Source organism: Mytilus trossulus, chromosome 9 (genome assembly GCF_036588685.1).
Source record: "Mytilus trossulus isolate FHL-02 chromosome 9, PNRI_Mtr1.1.1.hap1, whole genome shotgun sequence".
Classification (NCBI taxonomy): Eukaryota; Metazoa; Mollusca; class Bivalvia; order Mytilida; family Mytilidae; genus Mytilus; species Mytilus trossulus.
Window position 1 is genome coordinate 3950539 of NC_086381.1, and position 25712 is coordinate 3976250.

Below are 25712 nucleotides of genomic sequence, written 5' to 3' on the forward strand. Positions count from 1 at the left end.
TATATAGTGATACTAGTAGTTGTTTTATACCGCTTGTTGAATTCACTCGTTATTGGAACTCCTATATAGTGATAGTTGTTTTATACCACTTGTGGAATTCACTTGTTGTTGGAACTTTGTTGGAACTCCTATATAGTGATAGTTGTTTTATACCGCTTGTCGAATTCACTCGTAGTTGGAACTCCTATATAGTGATAGTTGTTTTATACCGTTTGTCGAATTCATTCGTATTTGGAACTATGTTGGAACTCCTACATAGTGATAGTTGTTTTATACCGTTGTCGAACTCACTCGTTGTTAGAACTTTGTTGGGTCTCCTACATAGTGATAGTTGTTTTATACCGCTTGTCGAATTTTCGTAGTTGGAACTCATATATGGTGATAGTTGTTTTATACCGCTTGTTCAATTCACTCATTTTTGGAACTCCTATATAGTGATAGTTGTTTTATGCCGCTTGTTCAATTCACTCGTTGTTGAAACTCCTGCATAGTGATAGTTGTTTTATACCGCTTGTCGAATTCACTCGTTGTTAGAACTTCTATATTGTGATAGTTGTTTCATACCGCTTTTTGAATTCACTCGTTGTTGATAATTTATCACGTAGAACAGCAGTAATCACACTTAACAAGTTGTCCAGGCCAAGCAGCAAATCATATATAAAACCATTCTGTAAAGTGGAGTAATCGAACCATGAGGGACCAATATATTACTGTCTGTGCGCTCAACATATTGAAATATTCAAGAATTTGCAAACAGCTAAGAGAATAGTGTTTTAACATATTTGGATATATAGATATAGGAAGATGTGGTATGCGTGCCAATGAGACCACTCTCCATCCACGTAACAATTTATAAAATTAAACTGTTATAGGTCAAGATACGGCCTTCAACACGGAGCCTTGGCTTACACCGAACAGCACGCTATAAAGTGCCCCACCCATTACTAGTGTAATTCCATTCAAACGGGAAAATCAACATAGTTTTGAAGAAGAATCATTCTATAATATTGTGAAGATTATAGAACATTGACTTCTGCAGAAAGAAAAAAAAAAGAAAGATAACGTGATACTAACCTCCATATGATGTTCTAATGATTTATCTGAAAAAGATAGCATCAATCTGAATTTCAGTTCGATAGTAATATCTCATATATCACACATCGGTGTTGACATGCCTTTGAATCGAAATGAAAAAGGTTGGGAACTCCTTTAAAAACTGTGACCACTTTACAATATCACAAAGTATCAACAACAATACCCAACTTCAGAGTTAATTCTTAATAAGGATAAAGCGGTAAACTTGAAAAAAATGTTAAGGTGTATCAACCAACGAAATGAAGGAAAATAATGTTCCTTATTCATGACGGTTATTTTCCTGATGAAATGGTGGGTTCTGTATACAGCTTATTCTTAGACTTGTTTAACTAGTATTTGTTTGGTTAAATTGACAAAGTTAGGGGATAAAACCAAACATAAATAATGTGTTAACGTAACAAAAAAGTTTATTGCAATTGAATGTAAATCTGACAAGGAGGAATACAACAACGCTTTTGTAGTTGATAGTTCATACCCTTCATCTGAAATACACAAACATAAATATTTTTCTTTAGGTTTCTAACTTAATTTGTCTTGTTAGAATTAACTTACCAATCATATAACAAGGTTCGCCATCATAAATCAACACTCCTGACAAAACATCATTTTCTGTAACTACGGTAACACCATCAGAAGATATTGATGTATTCCCTACTGTATTCAAAGCTGTTACAGTGAAATAGTATTTCTAAAAATTTAAAATTGTATCAATATAAAAAACTATGCAAAGGATCCAATGATATTGTCCTTGATTGTACCATTTATCACAGGATAATCAACATGATGGATGTCACACGAAATGTTTTCTTCACACAAATCCAAGTTAACCCCCAGTATTTTTGTATTTTTTTGTAGGGGTGGTGTCGGTAAATATTTTGTTTTCTGAGTAGCGCATTTTGGACTTGTGTTTGTCCGTTTGAAATTTGTCCGTGGAATGTCTTTTTCCTTTCCAATTCCTGTAGTCAGGGTGTTGTCTCTCTGTTTTTTTTGTTGTTTATACCCTTGGTATCTTCAATCAATTGTATTTCTTTGTGCTAGAATCAGTAATAGTAAACATGGTAAAGTAAAATAGACTGACTAAATGGAATATTACCTGATAAGGTGTCAGAAATAGTCCTGTTTCCTGGTGAGCTAGACTGGTACCGACATCCTTCAGAGACACAACATCCCTTCCTCCAATTGTAGTTCCAATACTTATACTGTAGGTTACATCTAAGTGTGGGTGTGCAAATCCTAACCAGCGGGCAGCCATACTAGTGGTAGATGTCTGAAAGTCCAAGTCTTGTATATCCTAAAAGCAAAAAAATGAAAAACATTATAGTTTCTTTGTTCTCATTTTGATTTATCGAAAAAGGACCTAGAAAATGTTGTTTTGAATTTCTCACGAATCTGTGTCAATCAATTGCCAAGCTTGTCGCATGTTTGCATAAGAAATATAATGTATAAAAACAACTCCATGTAACAAAGGGCAATGCCATAATAGTTTACATTGAAGAGATGAAATTGATTGTCAAACCTGTGGTAATATAATATTCATCGGAGAAGTGAAACGCTGAGATAACATTCATTTTGACTGACACTCAAATGTCAGTCTAATGTATATTTACACAAACATTGTACTGAAATATTTATTGAAATTGATATATTGTCTTTGTGCATGCAAGTGCATAACATACACGCACTTAAACTTTAATCAGAATTCGGTAGCAAATTAAATATTATTCGGAAGACCTTTTGTACATACTATTTGTATTTTATTGTAAAAATATTACAAAATAATGATCTTATGATGCTAGCAGTACTAGACTTGCAATACTCACACCAATCCAAACTTTGTAGAAAAGTGACAACTAACATCCACGCATTCCAATATCAACCTGAATTCCGATAGCAAAATAAATCTTATTCGAAAGACTCCTTTTATATACTATAACAATACAATAATAATAAAATTGAGAATGGAAATGGGGAATGTGTCAAAGAGACAACAACCCGACCAAATAAAAAAACAACAGCAGAAGGTCACCAACAGGTCTTCAATGTAGCGAGAAATTCCCGAACCCGGAGGCGTCCTTCAGCTGGCCCCTAAACAAATATATACTAGTTCAATGATAATGAACGCCATACTAATTTCCAAATTGTACACAAGAAACTAAAATTAAAATAATACAAGACTAACAAAGGCCAGAGGCTCCTGACTTGGGACAGGCGCAAAAATGCGGCGGGGTTAAACATGTTTGTGAGATCTCAACCCTCCCCCTATACCTCTAACCAATGTAGAAAAGTAAACGCATAACAATACGCACATTAAAATTCAGTTCAAGAGAAGTCCGAGTCTGATGTCAGAAGATGTAACCAAAGAAAATAAACAAAATGACAATAATACATAAATAACAACAGACTACTAGCAGTTAACTGACATGCCAGCTCCAGACTTCAATTAAACTGACTGAAAGATTATGATTTCGTCATATGAACATCAGGCACAATCCTTCCCGTTAGGGGTTTAGTATCATACCATCATAACATATATGAGAAGAACATAACCCGTGTCATGCCAACAACTGTTTTTAGAATAAATGTGTTTAGTTCCGACGCAAAGACCTTATCAGTGACTCAATATTAACGCCAAAATATGCAATCTTTAATGCCTTGACAACAGTATCGTAATTATATCCCTTCTTAATAAGTCTATTCAAAGGTTTTGTAAGTTTCTGAGGTGAATACTGACACCTTTGTGCTTTATAAAGAATATTTCCATAAAAAAGTGGATGTGAAATATTTGAACTAATAAGAAGTCTGCATGTTGAGCTATATTTACGAATGATGTCTTTATACCGATGATAAAATTTAGTAAATGTTTTGACTAGTTTGTGATATCGAAAACCCTGGTGTAATAATTTTTCAGTAATACATAAATTTCTTTCGTTAAAATCTAAAACATTGTTACATACACGGGCGAATCGTAAAAGTTGAGATATATAAACACCGTAAGATGGTGACAAGGGAACGTCACCATCTAAAAACGGATAATTAACGATAGGAAATGAAAAATCATCCCTTTTATCATAAATTTTAGTATTCAGCTTTCCGTTAGTGATATAGATATCAAGATTGAGGAAAGGGCAGTGCACGTGGTCATTGTTAGTATTAGCTTTATTTAAAGTAAGTTCAGCAGGATAAATTTCATTAATATACATACTGAAGTCGTCATTATTGAGAGCCAAAATATCATCCAAATATCTAAAAGTATTATTAAATTTGTTTATCAGATGTTGTTTTGATGGGTCTTTGCTTATTTTTGTCATAAATGGTAACTCATAACAATACAAAAAGAGGTCCGCAATAAGTGGTGCACAGTTAGTCCCCATTGGAATTCCGATAATCTGACGATATACGGAATCCCCAAAGCGAACAAAAATGTTATCTAGTAAAAATTCAAGGGCATATATAGTATCAAAGCATGTCCAATTAACATAGTTTTTTTGTTTATTGCTACTAAAAAATGACCTAAAAGAGTTTGAACATATATATTCACATTCTGATTTTTTGAATGCCCATTTAATTAGGTGTGTGAATTTTTTCTTAATGAGAATGTGAGGCAATGTGGTATACAGGGTAGAAAAATCAAAACTTTGAACAGATTCAAAATCACCAATATAAGCATGCAATTTATCAAGTACTTCCAACGAGTTCTTGACACTCCAAAAGTAATTTATTCCACTATTTTCGAAGGCCTTATTTGAACAATTTATTATAAGGTTTTTAATTGCATCAAGTGTGCTGGTAAGAAGAACAGACAATTTAGTAGTTGAACAATGGCTTGAAGACGAAATAAATCTATATTTGTAAGGGTTTTGTGTAGCTTGTTAAAAGCTGTGTACAAACCTCAACGGGAATATCTGTTGAAAAATCCTGAAAAATAGTAATGAATAAACTAATTACAATCATCTTATAAAAAAATAAAATTATAAAATCACTGAACTCAGAGGAAAATCTAATCGGAAAGTCCATAATCACATGGCAAAATCAAATGACAAAACACATCAAAAACGAATGGAAAAGAACTGTCATATTCCTGACTTGGTACAGGCATTTTCAAATGTAGAAAATGGTGAATTAAACCTGGTTTTATAGCGCTAAACCTCTCACTTTGATGACAGTCTCATCAAATTCCGTTATATTTACAATGATGCGTGAACTAAACAGACATAATAAATAAAATCGTCAAAATATGGGTACAGCGGTCATCATCGTGTAACAATTTTAAAAGGAACAATGTAACAGATCACAAAATCATCCATCTACAAACACATTCATTGATTCGCGTGTCTGACGTCATAAAATTTTATACGTCACATACATTTGTCGTTCAATGTATATAAAAAAAAATATATTTCACATGGGAAATGTTAGCATACAGGGTTAAAAAATCAAAAGTATGGAAGAATTAATTTCAGAAATAGACAGAGACTTAAAATAGTCCAAAAGTTATATAGAATTTATAAGAATCCACAAATAGTTCATTCCACTACGCGATTGAATAATTTTGACTTATAAAGTAGTACAATGAAGTAAAAACATGACATAAAAGGACCTTGTTAGCATACCATAAACATCAAATTCTCTAAACACTGAAACAACAAAAATGAATCCATAGTTTGGTTAGGCACATCACATTATTCGGGGTTAAACAAGTTTTATGTTTGAGAGACCATACCTGATTTTACTACAAAAACAATAAAATAGAAGAGATAAATGGATTGATTTAGCAATACCAATATACGTGTACCTGAGTATCAATATCTAAAACAACTCCATCGGCTGGTAACTGTACATCATGTATATAGGGACCAGATGACTGGATCACTGTTTGTCCTGCTGTGTTTGTAACCTTGAGTGATACAAAGTATGTATGATGTCCATGTAGATACCAGTCCAGATTTGTGACCTTGACAGTTGTACAAGATGGAGGCTGAGTCAGTGTACAGTTACCCCCTGACATTAATGGTTGAAAGCCTTGTACATCTGTTCCGTAGGCACTGTGACCTGTATGAATATACAATTAATACAGTTTGATTTCCACGAATGTGACTATCGGAATAGGCTATTTACCGGGTTTGTAAAAACATAAGAAACACGAAGGGTGCTACATGTGTAACAGGATTTGCTTACCCTTCCAGACCACCTGAGATCATCCACAGTTTTTGGTTGAATTTGTGTTGCTTATTGGTTAGTTTTCTATGTTGTGTCTTGTGTACTATCTATTTTCTGTTTGTCATTTTCTGTTTAAGCCATGGCAGCTCATTTTTTAAACTATGAATTTGAATGTCCCTCTGGTATCTTCCCCCCTCTTTTGTTACATGATATGTTTAACATCTTGCCGAATAGTTTGCGAATTTATGTATGAACTATATGTGTACAATGATTTGTATGGTCGTGTTTAGAACTTGATCACTTGCTTTTTTTGGCAAAAGTACAAAATGCATGTTTACAGTTATCATGCTGACATGTGTTTCAGTGAAAGATAGTTGTCTCTTTGTTTGGTGTAAACGTATCAGGTAAATTCAAAATTCCCAAATTTCTGTTTTAAAGCACGATATTTTCTTAAAGTGTATATCATAGAAATAGTTAAAAAAGATGAACACAATCATATAATTCATATCCTGTCTTGACAACATTAAACAACTTAGACTGAGAAAAAAAAACGTGTATCCGATGAAATGTTTTGTCTGATTTTCTGAATTAATTTGATGATGAATCTTTATAATGTCAAAGTCATTCTTTAGTTATAACGAAAAGCGTCACATTTTTGTCTGGTAGACATGTGAACCTTATATGACTTTTAAACAAAACATATGACTCAGTACGTTATGCTCTTTACAAGAAGATACAAAATATCTCACTTCCGGTTGATTTACAGTTTAAATTATTTGATGCATTGGTGGTTCCTATTTTGACCTATTCCTCGGAAATATAGGGGTTTGAAAATAAAAATAATACTGAAATATTACATCTACAGTTTTGTGAGAGCAGTTTGGGAGTGCAATCATCTACGCCAAAATGTATGGTGTATGGGGAACTTAAAAATGGTATTTTTTTGGCATAAGCTGGCAAAAAAATGATAAAAAAAACTATCGGGTAAACTGTACAAGTTACTTTGATACATGCATGAGCATGAAGGTTATAATTTCAAGTGGTTTAACTGTGTAAAATCTGTGTTTAATGACTTTTGTGAACTATATAATTTTCCGGAGCAAGTTGATTTTAACTATATTAAAATTAATGTAAGGCAGCGTCTCCAGGACCAGTTTATTCAAAAATGGTTCTCTGATATAAATTACTCATCAAGGCGGGGGGGGGGGGGCGGGGGGGGGGGGGGTATTTACACTTTAAAGAAGAGTTTTGCTAAGAACCATATCTGTTAAAATTAAGCGGGGTCATAGAGTAAATATTTGTAAGTTAAGGGTATCCCATCGAAACAGGAAGATGGAGAAAGGTACCACGAAATGAGAGAATTTGTCCTCTTTGTAAAGCTGGTCCACTACATGTATATATGTAAAAGAGGGACGGAAGAACGGAAGATACCAAAGGGATAGTCAAACTCATAAATCTAAAACAAACTGACAACGCCATGGCTAAAAATGAAAAAGACAAACAGAAAAACAATAGTACACATGACACAACATAGAAAACTAAAGAATAAACAACACGAACCCCTCCAAAAACTAGGGGTGATCTCAGGTGCTCCGGAAGGGTAAGCAGATCCTGCTCCACATGTGGCACCCGTCGTGTTGCTTATGTGATTACAAATCCGGTAAATAGTCTAATTCGGTAGGTCACATTCATGAAAGGGAAGGGGATTGTAGTTACGACGTAAGGAACATATCCGATATCATTTGTGAAATGGTTATTCCATAACGGTCAACCAACTCGTGATGGCGTCCGTAAAATTTACGAAGGGATGATTTCAACTTCACCATTTGGAACTCTTGGTTTTAATAGCTTCCATGTAAGCAGCAACCCTCTATCAAGAAAATCATGATAGGAAATGCAAGCACGGGAATATCGTATCAATTGGGAGATATATACCCCGTATGCAGGTGCTGCTGGAATGTTGCTACTTAGAAATGGAAAGTTCACAATTGGAAAGCTGAAATCATCTCTTTTGTCGTAAAGTTTTGTTTTCAACCTACCCTCATTGTCAATTTCTAGATGTAAGTCAAGATATGAAGCCGACTTAACTGTATCTGTAGTATCCTTTATCTCTAGTTCGATGGGATAGATTCGTTCCACATAGTCACCAAATTTTGAATTGTTTAGTGAAAGAACATCATCTATATAGCGGAAAGTAGAGTTAAAGGATACCAATTGTGAAGTTAGGGATCTAAGGGGAAGTTCATACCTCCATATTATTTAAAATATTCAAATGAAAACAAAGTACTTGGCATGCTTAAATATTGTAATAGTAATGTGCTGTCTAAGCTGTCAATTTTTATTCAAAAGGTAGAAAAGATGCTCGTCTAACTTAAAACTGTAATAAACACAGAATTATTTCTAAAGATGTATAATTTAAAAATGTATACTGTTTGTATTGTGAACTATGTTGTAATTATTATTGTGTATAATATGCTCCTGTTACGCAGTCTTCTGCGGCTGAGTTTTCTTTAATAAACTATAAACTATAAGTAAAGAAAATGTACATCAATTTTTGACATAATCACTTATAAAGTATGTTTGATTTGCACATACACAGTTGTCAATATATAACAATATTGTATAATACAATAATGTAAGCGACTGCTTAACAAGTAAAATAATTCGCTTGTTATAAAACCATAATACATCCCCCTTTTTCTACATTCGGAAATGATTGTTATAAGTAAGGACTCGGGACTTGGATTTTGGTATGTTTGTCATTTGTTAACCATTGTTTTGTTAAACCAAAGTAGAATAAAAACTTTGTTTAACCTTTATAGAACAGAAAAAATGTCCTCGCTAACATAACACACATACTTATGCCTTCTTGGCGCAAAATTCAATGTCTTTTTTTTTTAAACAAAGTCAATTATTTCACAATGGTTATTAAACGTCAATTGTCTTGTCCATGTTAATTTTTAATCTAGAACAAATTGTGGTTATCAACTAAGAGGCAGCTGTTGTAGCAGAAAAGCAGAAAGACAATTATGATCCTTATTTCCAAGTTATAATATGTGCCGTTTCCTTGTTAAGTTGCAGATTCACAGTTGATTTTATTGTTAAATATAAACAACAACATGAGATGTTTACGTAAACAGAACACATGTTAAATCCAATGTCATTTTTGACAGTAACAAGTCCGGCTTTTTGTACCATGCATGTGTTGATCTTTGTTGTTTTTGTATGCATTACAATTTGCATTCGTGTTAGAATTGATAAACTTAGATAGACATTATTTGCTTTGTCGAAACCAATGATAAAGAACATACCGACGGCAAACTGATAGTCCAGTGTAAACAATTCCTCACTGTCAGACACAGCTGCACCAGGCCATGTGGTGACCAGATAATCCCCTGACAACTCTACTGTAAATATACCACTACCTCCAACAATCTCTGGTGGTGTCGTGTCCATGAAACAGGGACCTAAGGTCTGAAATAGAAAGAAACAACTCTTCACTGTCAGACACAGCTGCACCAGGCCATGTGGTGACCAGATACTCTCCTGACAACTATAATGTAAATATACCACTACCGCCAACAATCTCTGGTGGTGTCGTGTCCATGAAACAGGGACATAAGGTCTGAAATAGAAAGAAACAACTCTTCACTGTCAGACACAGCTGCACCAGGCCATGTGGTGACCAGATAATCCCCTGACAACTCTACTGTAAATATACCACTACCTCCAACAATCTCTGGTGGTGTCGTGTCCATGAAACAGGGACCTAAGGTCTGAAATAGAAAGAAACAATTCTTCACTGTCATACACAGCTGTACCAGGCCATGTGGTGACCAGATACTCCCCTGACAACTCTACTGTAAATATACCACTACCTCCAACAATCTCTGGTGGTGTCGTGTCCATGAAACAGGGACCTAAGGTCTGAAATAGAAAGAAACAATTCTTCACTGTCAGACACAGCTGCACCAGGCCATGTGGTGACCAGATAATCTCCTGACAACTTTACTGTAAATATACCACTACCTCCAACAATCTCTGGTGGTGTCGTGTCCATGAAACAGGGACCTAAGGTCTGAAATAGAAAGAAACAATTCCTCACTGTCAGACACAGCTGCACCAGGCCATGTGGTGACCAGATACTCTCCTGACAACTCTACTGTAAATATACCACTACCTCCAACAATCTCTGGTGGTGTCGTGTCCATGAAACAGGGACCTAAGGTCTGAAATAGAAAGAAACAATTCCTCACTGTCAGACACAGCTCCACCAGGCCATGTGGTGACCAGATAATCCCCTGACATTTGTACTGTAAATATACCACTACCTCCAACAATCTCTGGTGGTGTCGTGTCCATGAAACACGGACCTAAGGTCTAAAATAGAAAGAAACAATTCTTCACTGTCAGACACAGCTCCACCAGGCCATGTGGTGACCAGATACTCTCCTGACAACTCTACTGTAAATATACCACTACCTCCAACAATCTCTGGTGGTGTCGTGTCCATGAAACAGGGACCTAAGGTCTGAAATAGAAAGAAACAATTCTTCACTGTCAGACACAGCTGTACCAGGCCATGTGGTGATCAGATAATCCCCTGACAACTCTACTGTAAATATACCACTACCTCCAACAATCTCTGGTGGTGTCGTGTCCATGAAACAGGGACCTAAGGTCTGAAATAGAAAGAAACAATTCCTCACTGTCAGACACAGCTCCACCAGGCCATGTGGTGACCAGATAATCCCCTGACATTTGTACTGTAAATATACCACTACCTCCAACAATCTCTGGTGGTGTCGTGTCCATGAAACAGGGACCTAAGGTCTGAAATAGAAAGAAACAACTCTTCACTGTCAGACACAGCTATAAACTTCAAGATTATAAAAAACCGGTTTTTTTCTAAAGTGAACATTGATTGGTTAAATATTTCTCAGTGTGTTTGAATTTGTTTGATAGCCTTTTGGTCATTACTGTTTGTCTCTAATATTTAATTAACTGTGCATTTGTATTCAGATATCGCAGATCAAATTTATTCGTTCTTTGTGTAATCATACGTTTTTTGATTGAGTTAAGTCTGCTAATTGATATTTTATCGTATGTTTTTATATGTTGTGATATTATGCTATTGTTTCAGAAAAAGGGAGAAGGTTTGGGCCCATTAAAACGTTTAATCCCGCTGCAAATGTTTGCACCTGTCCTAAGTCAGGAATCTGATGTACAGTAGTTGTCGTTTGTTTATGTAATATATACGTGTTTCTCGTTTCTCGTTTTGTTTATATAGATTAGACCGTTGGTTTTCCCGTTTGAATGGTTTTACACTAGTAATTTTGGGGCCCTTTATAGCTTGTTGTTCGGTGTGAGCCAAGGCTCCGTGTTGAAGGCCGTACTTTAACCTATAATGGTTTAATTTTTAAATTGTTATTTGGATGGAGAGTTGTCTCATTGGCACTCACACCACATCTTCCTATATCTACAGCTGCACCAGGCCATGTGGTGACCAGATAATCCCCTGACAACTCTACTGTAAATATACCACTACCTTCAACAATCTCTGGGGGTGTGGTGTCCATGAAACAGGGACCTAAGGTCTGAAATAGAAAGAAACAATTCTTCACTGTCAGACACAGCTGCACCAGGCCATGTGGTGACCAGATAATCCCCTGACAACTCTACTGTAAATATACCACTACCTCCAACAATCTCTGGGGGTGTCGTGCCCATGAAACAGGGACCTAAGGTCTGAAATAGAAAGAAACAATTCTTCACTGTCAGACACAGCTGCACCAGGCCATGTGGTGACCAGATAATCCCCTGACAACTCTACTGTAAATATACCACTACCTCCAACAATCTCTGGTGGTGTCGTGTCCATGAAACAGGGACCTAAGGTCTGAAATAGAAAGAAACAACTCTTCACTGTCAGACACAGCTCCACCAGGCCATGTGGTGACCAGATACTCCCCTGACAACTCTACTGTAAATATACCACTACCTCCAACTATCTCTGGTGGTGTCGTGTCCATGAAACAGGGACCTAAGGTCTGAAATAGAAAGAAACAATTCTTCACTGTCAGACACAGCTGTACCAGGCCATGTGGTGATCAGATAATCCCCTGACAACTCTACTGTAAATATACCACTACCTCCAACAATCTCTGGTGGTGTCGTGTCCATGAAACAGGGACCTAAGGTCTGAAATAGAAAGAAACAATTCTTCACTGTCAGACACAGCTGTACCAGGCCATGTGGTGACCAGATACTCTCCTGACAACTCTACTATAAATATACCACTGCCTCCAACTATCTCTGGTGGTGTCGTGTCCATGAAACACGGACCTAAGGTCTGAAATAGTAAGAAACAATTCTTCACTGTCAGACACAGCTGTACCAGGCCATGTGGTGACCAGATACTCTCCTGACAACTCTACTATAAATATACCACTGCCTCCAACTATCTCTGGTGGTGTGGTGTCCATGAAACAGGGACCTAAGGTCTAAAATAGAAAGAAACAATTCTTCACTGTCAGACACAGCTGTACCAGGCCATGTGGTGACCAGATACTCCCCTGACAACTGTACTGTAAATATACCACTACCTCCAACAATCTCTGGTGGTGTCGTGTCCATGAAACAGGGACCTAAGGTCTAAAATAGAAAGAAACAATTCTTCACTGTCAGACACAGCTGTACCAGGCCATGTGGTGACTAGATACTCCCCTGACAACTCTACTGTAAATATACCACTACCTCCAACAATCTCTGGTGGTGTCGTGTCCATGAAACAGGGACCTAAGGTCTAAAATAGAAAGAAACAACTCTTCACTGTCAGACACAGCTATACCAGGCCATGTGGTGACCAGATACTCCCCTGACAACTCTACTATAAATATACCACTACCTCCAACAATCTCTGGGGGTGTAGTGTCCATGAAACAGGGACCTAAGGTCTAAAATAGAAAGAAACAACTCTTCACTGTCAGACACAGCTCCACCAGGCCATGTGGTGACCAGATACTCTCCTGACAACTCTACTGCAAATATACCACTACCTCCAACAATCTCTGGGGGTGTAGTGTCCATGAAACAGGGACCTAAGGTCTGAAATAGAAAGAAACAATTCTTCACTGTCAGACACAGCTGTACCAGGCCATGTGGTGACCAGATACTCCCCTGACAACTTTACTGTAAATATACCACTACCTCCAACTATCTCTGATGGTGTAGTGTCCATGAAACAGGGACCTAAGGTCTGAAATAGAAAGAAACAATTCCTCACTGTCAGACACAGCTCCACCAGGCCATGTGGTGACTAGATACTCCCCTGACAACTCTACTATAAATATACCACTACCTCCAACAATCTCTGGTGGTGTCGTGTCCATGAAACAGGGACCTAAGGTCTGAAATAGAAAGAAACAATTCTTCACTGTCAGACACAGCTGTACCAGGCCATGTGGTGACCAGATACTCCCCTGACAACTCTACTGTAAATATACCACTACCTCCAACAATCTCTGGTGGTGTCGTGTCCATGAAACAGGGACCTAAGGTCTGAAATAGAAAGAAACAATTCTTCACTGTCAGACACAGCTCCACCAGGCCATGTGGTGACCAGATACTCTCCTGACAACTCTACTATAAATATACCACTGCCTCCAACTATCTCTGGTGGTGTCGTGTCCATGAAACACGGACCTAAGGTCTGAAATAGTAAGAAACAATTCTTCACTGTCAGACACAGCTGTACCAGGCCATGTGGTGACCAGATACTCTCCTGACAACTCTACTATAAATATACCACTGCCTCCAACTATCTCTGGTGGTGTGGTGTCCATGAAACAGGGACCTAAGGTCTAAAATAGAAAGAAACAATTCTTCACTGTCAGACACAGCTGTACCAGGCCATGTGGTGACCAGATACTCCCCTGACAACTGTACTGTAAATATACCACTACCTCCAACAATCTCTGGTGGTGTCGTGTCCATGAAACAGGGACCTAAGGTCTAAAATAGAAAGAAACAATTCTTCACTGTCAGACACAGCTGTACCAGGCCATGTGGTGACTAGATACTCCCCTGACAACTCTACTGTAAATATACCACTACCTCCAACAATCTCTGGTGGTGTCGTGTCCATGAAACAGGGACCTAAGGTCTAAAATAGAAAGAAACAACTCTTCACTGTCAGACACAGCTATACCAGGCCATGTGGTGACCAGATACTCCCCTGACAACTCTACTATAAATATACCACTACCTCCAACAATCTCTGGGGGTGTAGTGTCCATGAAACAGGGACCTAAGGTCTAAAATAGAAAGAAACAACTCTTCACTGTCAGACACAGCTCCACCAGGCCATGTGGTGACCAGATACTCTCCTGACAACTCTACTGCAAATATACCACTACCTCCAACAATCTCTGGGGGTGTAGTGTCCATGAAACAGGGACCTAAGGTCTGAAATAGAAAGAAACAATTCTTCACTGTCAGACACAGCTGTACCAGGCCATGTGGTGACCAGATACTCCCCTGACAACTTTACTGTAAATATACCACTACCTCCAACTATCTCTGATGGTGTAGTGTCCATGAAACAGGGACCTAAGGTCTGAAATAGAAAGAAACAATTCCTCACTGTCAGACACAGCTCCACCAGGCCATGTGGTGACTAGATACTCCCCTGACAACTCTACTATAAATATACCACTACCTCCAACAATCTCTGGTGGTGTCGTGTCCATGAAACAGGGACCTAAGGTCTGAAATAGAAAGAAACAATTCTTCACTGTCAGACACAGCTGTACCAGGCCATGTGGTGACCAGATACTCCCCTGACAACTCTACTGTAAATATACCACTACCTCCAACAATCTCTGGTGGTGTCGTGTCCATGAAACAGGGACCTAAGGTCTGAAATAGAAAGAAACAATTCTTCACTGTCAGACACAGCTCCACCAGGCCATGTGGTGACCAGATACTCTCCTGACAACTCTACTGTAAATATACCACTACCTCCAACAATCTCTGGTGGTGTCGTGTCCATGAAACACGGACCTAAGGTCTAAAATAGAAAGAAACAATTCTTCACTGTCAGACACAGCTGTACCAGGCCATGTGGTGACCAGATAATCTCCTGACAACTGTACTGTAAATATACCACTACCTCCAACAATCTCTGGTGGTGTCGTGTCCATGAAACAGGGACCTAAGGTCTAAAATAGAAAGAAACAACTCTTCACTGTCAGACACAGCTGTACCAGGCCATGTGGTGACTAGATAATCTCCTGACAACTCTACTGTAAATATACCACTACCGCCAACAATCTCTGGTGGTGTCGTGTCCATGAAACAGGGACCTAAGGTCTGAAATAGAAAGAAACAATTCTTCACTGTCAGACACAGCTGTACCAGGCCATGTGGTGACTAGATACTCTCCTGACAACTCTACTGTAAATATACCACTTCCTCCAACAATCTCTGGTGGTGTCTTGTCCATGAAACAGGGACCTAAGGTCTGAAATAGAAAGAAACAATTCCTCACTGTCAGACACAGCTGTACCAGGCCATGTGGTGACCAGATAATCCCCTGACAACTCTACTGTAAATATACCACTACCTCCAACAATCTCTGGTGGTGTCGTGTCCATGAAACAGGGACCTAAGGTCTGAAATAGAAAGAAACAATTCCTCACTGTCAGACACAGCTGTACCAGGCCATGTGGTGACCAGATACTCCCCTGACAACTCTACAGTAAATATACCACTACCTCCAACAATCTCTGGGGGTGTAGTGTCCATGAAACAGGGACCTAAGGTCTGAAATAGAAAGAAACAATTCTTCACTGTCAGACACAGCTGTACCAGGCCATGTGGTGACCAGATAATCCCCTGACAACTCTACTGTAAATATACCACTTCCTCCAACAATCTCTGGTGGTGTCGTGTCCATGAAACACGGACCTAAGGTCTGAAATAGAAAGAAACAATTCTTCACTGTCAGACACAGCTGTACCAGGCCATGTGGTGACCAGATACTCCCCTGACAACTGTACTGTAAATATACCACTACCTCCAACAATCTCTGGTGGTGTCGTGTCCATGAAACAGGGACCTAAGGTCTGAAATAGAAAGAAACAATTGTTCACTGTCAGACACAGCTGTACCAGGCCATGTGGTGACCAGATACTCCCCTGACAACTCTACTGTAAATATACCACTACCTCCAACAATATCTGGTGGTGTCGTGTCCATGAAACAGGGACCTAAGGTCTGAAATAGAAAGAAACAATTCTTCACTGTCAGACACAGCTGTACCAGGCCATGTGGTGACTAGATACTCCCCTGACAACTCTACTGTAAATATACCACTACCTCCAACAATCTCTGGTGGTGTCGTGTCCATGAAACAGGGACCTAAGGTCTGAAATAGAAAGAAACAATTCTTCACTGTCAGACACAGCTCCACCAGGCCATGTGGTGACCAGATACTCCCCTGACAACTCTACTGTAAATATACTACTACCTCCAACAATCTCTGGGGGTGTGGTGTCCATGAAACAGGGACCTAAGGTCTGAAATAGAAAGAAACAATTCTTCACTGTCAGACACAGCTGTACCAGGCCATGTGGTGACCAGATACTCCCCTGACAACTCTACTGTAAATATACTACTACCTCCAACAATCTCTGGGGGTGTGGTGTCCATGAAACAGGGACCTAAGGTCTGAAATAGAAAGAAACAATTCTTCACTGTCAGACACAGCTGTACCAGGCCATGTGGTGACTAGATACTCCCCTGACAACTCTACTGTAAATATACCACTACCTCCAACAATCTCTGGTGGTGTAGTGTCCATGAAACAGGGACCTAAGGTCTAAAATAGAAAGAAACAATTCTTCACTGTCAGACACAGCTCCACCAGGCCATGTGGTGACCAGATACTCTCCTGACAACTCTACTGTAAATATACCACTACCTCCAACTATCTCTGGTGGTGTAGTGTCCATGAAACACGGACCTAAGGTCTAAAATAGAAAGAAACAATTCTTCACTGTCAGACACAGCTCCACCAGGCCATGTGGTGACCAGATAATCTCCTGACAACTCTACTGTAAATATACCACTACCTCCAACAATCTCTGGTGGTGTCGTGTCCATGAAATAGGGACCTAAGGTCTGAAATAGAAAGAAACAACTCTTCACTGTCAGACACAGCTGTACCAGGCCATGAAGTGACCAGATACTCCCCTGACAACTTTACTGTAAATATACCACTTCCTCCAACAATCTCTGGTGGTGTGGTGTCCATGAAACAGGGACCTAAGGTCTGAAATAGAAAGAAACAATTCTTCACTGTCAGACACAGCTGTACCAGGCCATGTGGTGACCAGATAATCCCCTGACAACTCTACTGTAAATATACCACTTCCTCCAACAATCTCTGGTGGTGTGGTGTCCAAGAAACAGGGACCTAAGGTCTGAAATAGAAAGAAACAATTCTTCACTGTCAGACACAGCTGTACCAGGCCATGTGGTGACCAGATACTCCCCTGACAACTCTACTATAAATATACCACTTCCTCCAACAATCTCTGGTGGTGTCGTGTCCATGAAACAGGGACCTAAGGTCTGAAATAGTAAGAAACAATTCTTCACTGTCATACACAGCTGCACCAGGCCATGTGGTGACTAGATAATCCCCTGACAACTCTACTGTAAATATACCACTACCTCCAACAATCTCTGGTGGTGTCGTGTCCATGAAACAGGGACCTAAGGTCTGAAATAGAAAGAAACAATTCTTCACTGTCAGACACAGCTCCACCAGGCCATGTGGTGACCAGATACTCTCCTGACAACTCTACTGTAAATATACCACTACCTCCAACAATCTCTGGTGGTGTAGTGTCCATGAAACAGGGACCTAAGGTCTGAAATAGAAAGAAACAATTCTTCACTGTCAGACACAGCTGTACCAGGCCATGTGGTGACCAGATAATCTCCTGACAACTGTACTGTAAATATACCACTACCTCCAACAATCTCTGGTGGTGTCGTGTCCATGAAACAGGGACCTAAGGTCTAAAATAGAAAGAAACAATTCTTCACTGTCAGACACAGCTCCACCAGGCCATGTGGTGACCAGATACTCTCCTGACAACTCTACTGTAAATATACCACTACCTCCAACTATCTCTGGTGGTGTCGTGTCCATGAAACAGGGACCTAAGGTCTGAAATAGAAAGAAACAACTCTTCACTGTCAGACACAGCTGTACCAGGCCATGAAGTGACCAGATACTCCCCTGACAACTTTACTGTAAATATACCACTTCCTCCAACAATCTCTGGTGGTGTGGTGTCCAAGAAACAGGGACCTAAGGTCTGAAATAGTAAGAAACAATTCTTCACTGTCATACACAGCTGCACCAGGCCATGTGGTGACTAGATAATCCCCTGACAACTCTACTGTAAATATACCACTACCTCCAACAATCTCTGGTGGTGTGGTGTCCATGAAACAGGGACCTAAGGTCTGAAATAGAAAGAAACAATTCTTCACTGTCAGACACAGCTGTACCAGGCCATGTGGTGACCAGATAATCTCCTGACAACTGTACTGTAAATATACCACTACCTCCAACAATCTCTGGTGGTGTCGTGTCCATGAAACAGGGACCTAAGGTCTAAAATAGAAAGAAACAACTCTTCACTGTCAGACACAGCTGTACCAGGCCATGTGGTGACTAGATAATCTCCTGACAACTCTACTGTAAATATACCACTACCGCCAACAATCTCTGGTGGTGTCGTGTCCATGAAACAGGGACCTAAGGTCTGAAATAGAAAGAAACAATTCTTCACTGTCAGACACAGCTGTACCAGGCCATGTGGTGACTAGATACTCTCCTGACAACTCTACTGTAAATATACCACTTCCTCCAACAATCTCTGGTGGTGTCTTGTCCATGAAACAGGGACCTAAGGTCTGAAATAGAAAGAAACAATTCCTCACTGTCAGACACAGCTGTACCAGGCCATGTGGTGACCAGATAATCCCCTGACAACTCTACTGTAAATATACCACTACCTCCAACAATCTCTGGTGGTGTCGTGTCCATGAAACAGGGACCTAAGGTCTGAAATAGAAAGAAACAATTCCTCACTGTCAGACACAGCTGTACCAGGCCATGTGGTGACCAGATACTCCCCTGACAACTCTACAGTAAATATACCACTACCTCCAACAATCTCTGGGGGTGTAGTGTCCATGAAACAGGGACCTAAGGTCTGAAATAGAAAGAAACAATTCTTCACTGTCAGACACAGCTGTACCAGGCCATGTGGTGACCAGATAATCCCCTGACAACTCTACTGTAAATATACCACTTCCTCCAACAATCTCTGGTGGTGTCGTGTCCATGAAACACGGACCTAAGGTCTGAAATAGAAAGAAACAATTCTTCACTGTCAGACACAGCTGTACCAGGCCATGTGGTGACCAGATACTCCCCTGACAACTGTACTGTAAATATACCACTACCTCCAACAATCTCTGGTGGTGTCGTGTCCATGAAACAGGGACCTAAGGTCTGAAATAGAAAGAAACAATTGTTCACTGTCAGACACAGCTGTACCAGGCCATGTGGTGACCAGATACTCCCCTGACAACTCTACTGTAAATATACCACTACCTCCAACAATATCTGGTGGTGTCGTGTCCATGAAACAGGGACCTAAGGTCTGAAATAGAAAGAAACAATTCTTCACTGTCAGACACAGCTGTACCAGGCCATGTGGTGACTAGATACTCCCCTGACAACTCTACTGTAAATATACCACTACCTCCAACAATCTCTGGTGGTGTCGTGTCCATGAAACAGGGACCTAAGGTCTGAAATAGAAAGAAACAATTCTTCACTGTCAGACACAGCTCCACCAGGCCATGTGGTGACCAGATACTCCCCTGACAACTCTACTGTAAATATACTACTACCTCCAACAATCTCTGGGGGTGTGGTGTCCATGAAACAGGGACCTAAGGTCTGAAATAGAAAGAAACAATTCTTCACTGTCAGACACAGCTGTACCAGGCCATGTGGTGACTAGATACTCCCCTGACAACTCTACTGTAAATATACCACTACCTCCAACAATCTCTGGTGGTGTCGTGTCCATGAAACACGGACCTAAGGTCTGAAATAGAAAGAAACAATTCTTCACTGTCAGACACAGCTCCACCAGGCCATGTGGTGACCAGATAATCTCCTGACAACTCTACTGTAAATATACCACTACCTCCAACTATCTCTGGTGGTGTAGTGTCCATGAAACACGGACCTAAGGTCTAAAATAGAAAGAAACAATTCTTCACTGTCAGACACAGCTCCACCAGGCCATGTGGTGACCAGATAATCTCCTGACAACTCTACTGTAAATATACCACTTCCTCCAACAATCTCTGGTGGTGTCGTGTCCATGAAACAGGGACCTAAGGTCTGAAATAGAAAGAAACAACTCTTCACTGTCAGACACAGCTGTACCAGGCCATGAAGTGACCAGATACTCCCCTGACAACTTTACTGTAAATATACCACTTCCTCCAACAATCTCTGGTGGTGTGGTGTCCAAGAAACAGGGACCTAAGGTCTGAAATAGTAAGAAACAATTCTTCACTGTCATACACAGCTGCACCAGGCCATGTGGTGACTAGATAATCCCCTGACAACTCTACTGTAAATATACCACTACCTCCAACAATCTCTGGTGGTGTGGTGTCCATGAAACAGGGACCTAAGGTCTGAAATAGAAAGAAACAATTCTTCACTGTCAGACACAGCTGCACCAGGCCATGTGGTGACCAGATAATCCCCTGACAACTCTACTGTAAATATACCACTACCTCCAACAATCTCTGGTGGTGTCGTGTCCATGAAACAGGGACCTAAGGTCTGAAATAGAAAGAAACAATTCTTCACTGTCAGACACAGCTGTACCAGGCCATGTGGTGACTAGATACTCCCCTGACAACTCTACTGTAAATATACTACTACCTCCAACAATCTCTGGGGGTGTCGTGTCCATGAAACAGGGACCTAAGGTCTGAAATAGAAAGAAACAATTCTTCACTGTCAGACACAGCTCCACCAGGCCATGTGGTGACAAGATACTCCCCTGACAACTCTACTGTAAATATACCACTACCTCCAACTATCTCTGGGGGTGTGGTGTCCATGAAACAGGGACCTAAGGTCTGAAATAGAAAGAAACAATTCCTCACTGTCAGACACAGCTGCACCAGGCCACGTGGTGACCAGATACTCCCCTGACAACTCTACTGTAAATATACCACTACCTCCAACAATCTCCGGTGGTGTGGTGTCTATGAAACAGGGACCTAAGGTCTGAAATAGAAAGAAACAATTCCTCACTGTCAGACACAGCTGTACCAGGCCATGTGGTGACCAGATACTCCCCTGACAACTCTACTGTAAATATACCACTACCTCCAACTATCTCTGGGGGTGTAGTGTCCATGAAACAGGGACCAAAGGTCTGAAATAGAAAGAAACAATTCTTCACTGTCAGACACAGCTGTACCAGGCCATGTGGTGACTAGATAATCTCCTGACAACTCTACTGTAAATATACCACTACCTCCAACAATCTCTGGTGGTGTCGTGTCCATGAAACACGGACCTAAGGTCTGAAATAGAAAGAAACAATTCTTCACTGTCAGACACAGCTCCACCAGGCCATGTGGTGACCAGATACTCCCCTGACAACTCTACTATAAATATACCACTACCTCCAACAATCTCTGGTGGTGTCGTGTCCATGAAACACGGACCTAAGGTCTGAAATAGAAAGAAACAATTCTTCACTGTCAGACACAGCTCCACCAGGCCATGTGGTGACCAGATACTCTCCTGACAACTCTACTATAAATATACCACTACCTCCAACAATCTCTGGTGGTGTCGTGTCCATGAAACACGGACCTAAGGTCTGAAATAGGCAAATCAGAAATATATTTTTTCTATAAATGTTAAATTGTATATTGGCTATGTAATCTTAGTGATCTAGCTTACTTCGTGTTACAATGGTCTAGGTTAAAGTTCAGTAATTGGTTTCATTTTGTATCGTGTCGCTCACATACATTAATAATTTAGTACGATGTACTTATATTTACTTTTAAAGTTCGGAATGGATTTTGTCCGGTTAGCGGTTAGGACGAATAGTGTTAAGGTTATTTGACTGGCCATTGCAATGTGCAAGTCATTTTATATGCGTACGGAATTGCATCGAATATTTTCCTAATACAATTGTACCGTATCTTATTCAGAATTCGAAGGGTTCATACTGAGACAAAGATAATTTGGTCTAAAACATCTGTTTAAGGCCAACAACTTAACAGTAAACAAGAAAGGCAAAAAAATGGTCATAAAAGAGGGGCGAAAGATACCAGAGGGGCGGTCAAACTCATAGATCAAAATAAACTGACAAAGTCATGGCTAAAAAATAAGATAAAAAGACGAATAGACAAATGATAGTACACAAGACACAACATAGAAATCTAAAGACTAATCAACACAAATCCCACCAAAAAATGGGGATGACCTCATGTGCTCCGGAAGGGTAAGGAGATCCTGCTGCACAATTGTCACCCGTAGGGATTCTCATGTTATTACAAACCCGTAAAAAGTCTAAATCTATAGGTCATATTCGTGGTACCGCTGATAAGGGAAGTGCATTTTAGTGGAAGACATAAGGAACATATCCGATATCATATGTGAAACGGTTATTCCATAACGTTCAACTAACTCGTGGTGGCGTCCATGAAATGTACGAAGGGATGCTTGTATTTTCAGCATTTGGGACTCTTGGTTTTTTTTAGCTTCCTGGTAAGCAGCAACCCTCTTTAAAGGAAATCATGATAGGAAATACAAGCCAGCGAATATCGTATCAATAGGGAGATATATACTCCATATGCAGGCGCTGCTGGAACTTAAACTTATCAGTTGCTTTCAAACAAATTGTATGTCAAACATAAGATTGCATTTCCCTCTAAATAGAAAATATCTAATCAAAATATGAATTGTGCTTCCTCGGATAATCCTTCATTCTCATATTTAAGTTTATGTCAATTAAACAAAAAGGTAAATGTATTAATTTCTTCTGCAATTCAAAGCAACAAAAGATGTATTTGGTATGGCTTTATATGTATAACATACTGTCACTATACTTACCGTTAGGCCTTCTACATTAGATTTACTGATAGTTTTTATAATGATATAAAACTGGGTTCCGTCTGGTATGTTAGTATGCATTATTCTTGCATGAGAATGTTGTTTTGTAGATTGGAACGCCATGATATCAGGTGCTGAACTTCCTGTTGTCGAGGATAATCCAACTTCATAGTTGAATACTCTGGCTGGTATATCTAAAGGCTTCCATGATATCTCCATCTATAAACATTTCAACATAAGTATATTCATCGTTAAGTTGGTTAGTATACAGTGATGAAATACATATATTTGTTAAGGTAAGTGTGTTATACATATTTCCAAAATAAAAACATTGTAAACTCTAATAATTTCATCCATTTCGCCATTCCCCGTACTTCCCGAGATGTAACGTCAATAAGTAAAGTCGTCCAGGGGATCTGTTTCATCATCGTATTATTCTCAGTATATTATGCTTTTATCTTTAGATGGAAAAGATATTAGCTACGAGATTTTTTTTTCTTTCTGAAAGTGAAAGAGGGAAATTGTACTTCGCTTTAAGCAGCCATTTTGGCTCAGTTTGGTTCAGAAACATCGCTAATAAAATATTCACCTTCAAGTGAAAATATAATTCAACCTCATTAAATCGTTTTCATGTGAACTTTAATCAAACCCCTTAGCTAGAGATGGGTTACGCATGAACTATGCGTGTTCAGATATTAAAAAGAAAACTTGAGAGAATGTATACACCGAACGTGAAACTAGGGTAAACCATTTAGTTGACTGATTCGATCTACAAAAAGTCATTCGTATACAGGTAGAATAATATTTTCTTAACCTAGAAATTGAAATTATCCCGTCGGTGAAAATAAACGTTTATCGCGATAAAATATCCGTCGCACTGGCCACACGTGTCATAATAAAGCACATTAACGCGTTAAATTTAACACAATAACGTTGCTACGATACATTATTTTAACGCGTTAAAACATCATTTAACGTGTTAACGCGTTAAAACTTCATTTAACGCGTTAACATATCGTTTCACGCGATAAAACATCGTTTCATGCCATAAAACATCGTTGGTTAGAATTATGGAATAATGTTGCAAACGAACACTATGATCTGTTATCATTTTTTGGAGTAACGTGTTGTCCTGGACTTGCGATCATAAAACGTTCGATTCAGTTTTGTGTACTCGAAAATCAACAAATTAAAATGCTGAATTTCATGTTTCGAGCACGATTTTTGTGCTCTGATCACTCAGCAAAGTTTAATGACTTCAACCCCAGGACATTTCAGACGAGGAGGATAATGAGAATATTACATTTCGTCTTCCTCTCACGATTAAACCATTCTCCTTAACAGACCAGATTTCAAAAAAGGAAACACGTTTTGTTAACTGAAAACCATACAAGTTCTAATGTCCTATTGTAACAGGTATCTTGTACAACATACTATCAAAAACAAGTGCTGCAAATAAAAACATACCACCACAAACACAAGAGGATGACACCAATGAAGACGATAACATTTTAACACACTCGGGAATGAATTACAGCCTTCGCAGTATAGTTTTTGCTCACACTGAACAGCAATGTACAAATGGCCTTAACAATGACTAGTGTAAAAGCATTCAAACAGGAAAGCCAACGGTCTAATCTATAAAAACAAATGGAAAGACTTATGAAGCACATCAAAAAACGACAACTACCGTACCAGGTACCTGACTTAGGACAGGTGCACACAAATGCAGTGGGTTTAAACGTTTAAATAGGCACTAACACCTATCCAACTAATAATAATAGTGTCAATCTTATTAAAATATTTATCTCTGATTACGTTATACTACGTAGTACAACGTGATCAAAAGATCAATATTTTAATTAGATTGCAATACTAGTAGTGTAATATCACAACGTAGAAAGACACACTTTAAATTAATAACTGAAATGGTTTTCCTCAATCAAATCACATATTAAAAAAACTAATGAAGATACACTGAACGAATTAATGTGATCTATGACTTAATGTAAATTTATACAAAATAAAACAATGGGGTTAGAGTCAAACAATATCAGAAAGAAAATCATAACCTTGAACAAAATTCAGGACTGATAACGGACTGACAGAGAGACAGTGTCTTTCAGCTTTACAGGTAGGGCATTGATAATAGCGCCCATTTTAGGGGGATAAATAATATGTACTCCGTACATGCCATATTACA

General features: G+C 39.1%; 1 protein-coding gene across 1 annotated transcript in view; it reads right to left on the reverse strand.

Annotated features, from left to right (window-relative positions):
* Window positions 1–25712, reverse strand: part of LOC134683486 (uncharacterized) — a 124225-nt gene that overhangs the window by 64404 nt on the left and 34109 nt on the right. Inside the window, exons 16-22 of the mRNA XM_063542796.1 lie at window positions 23510–23728; window positions 9564–9726; window positions 5888–6144; window positions 4984–5010; window positions 2189–2386; window positions 1648–1783; window positions 1075–1100 (exon numbers count right to left, since the gene is read on the reverse strand). Coding sequence (XP_063398866.1) covers window positions 1075–1100; window positions 1648–1783; window positions 2189–2386; window positions 4984–5010; window positions 5888–6144; window positions 9564–9726; window positions 23510–23728 — 1026 coding nt within the window. The remainder of the gene's footprint in view (window positions 1–1074; window positions 1101–1647; window positions 1784–2188; window positions 2387–4983; window positions 5011–5887; window positions 6145–9563; window positions 9727–23509; window positions 23729–25712) is intronic.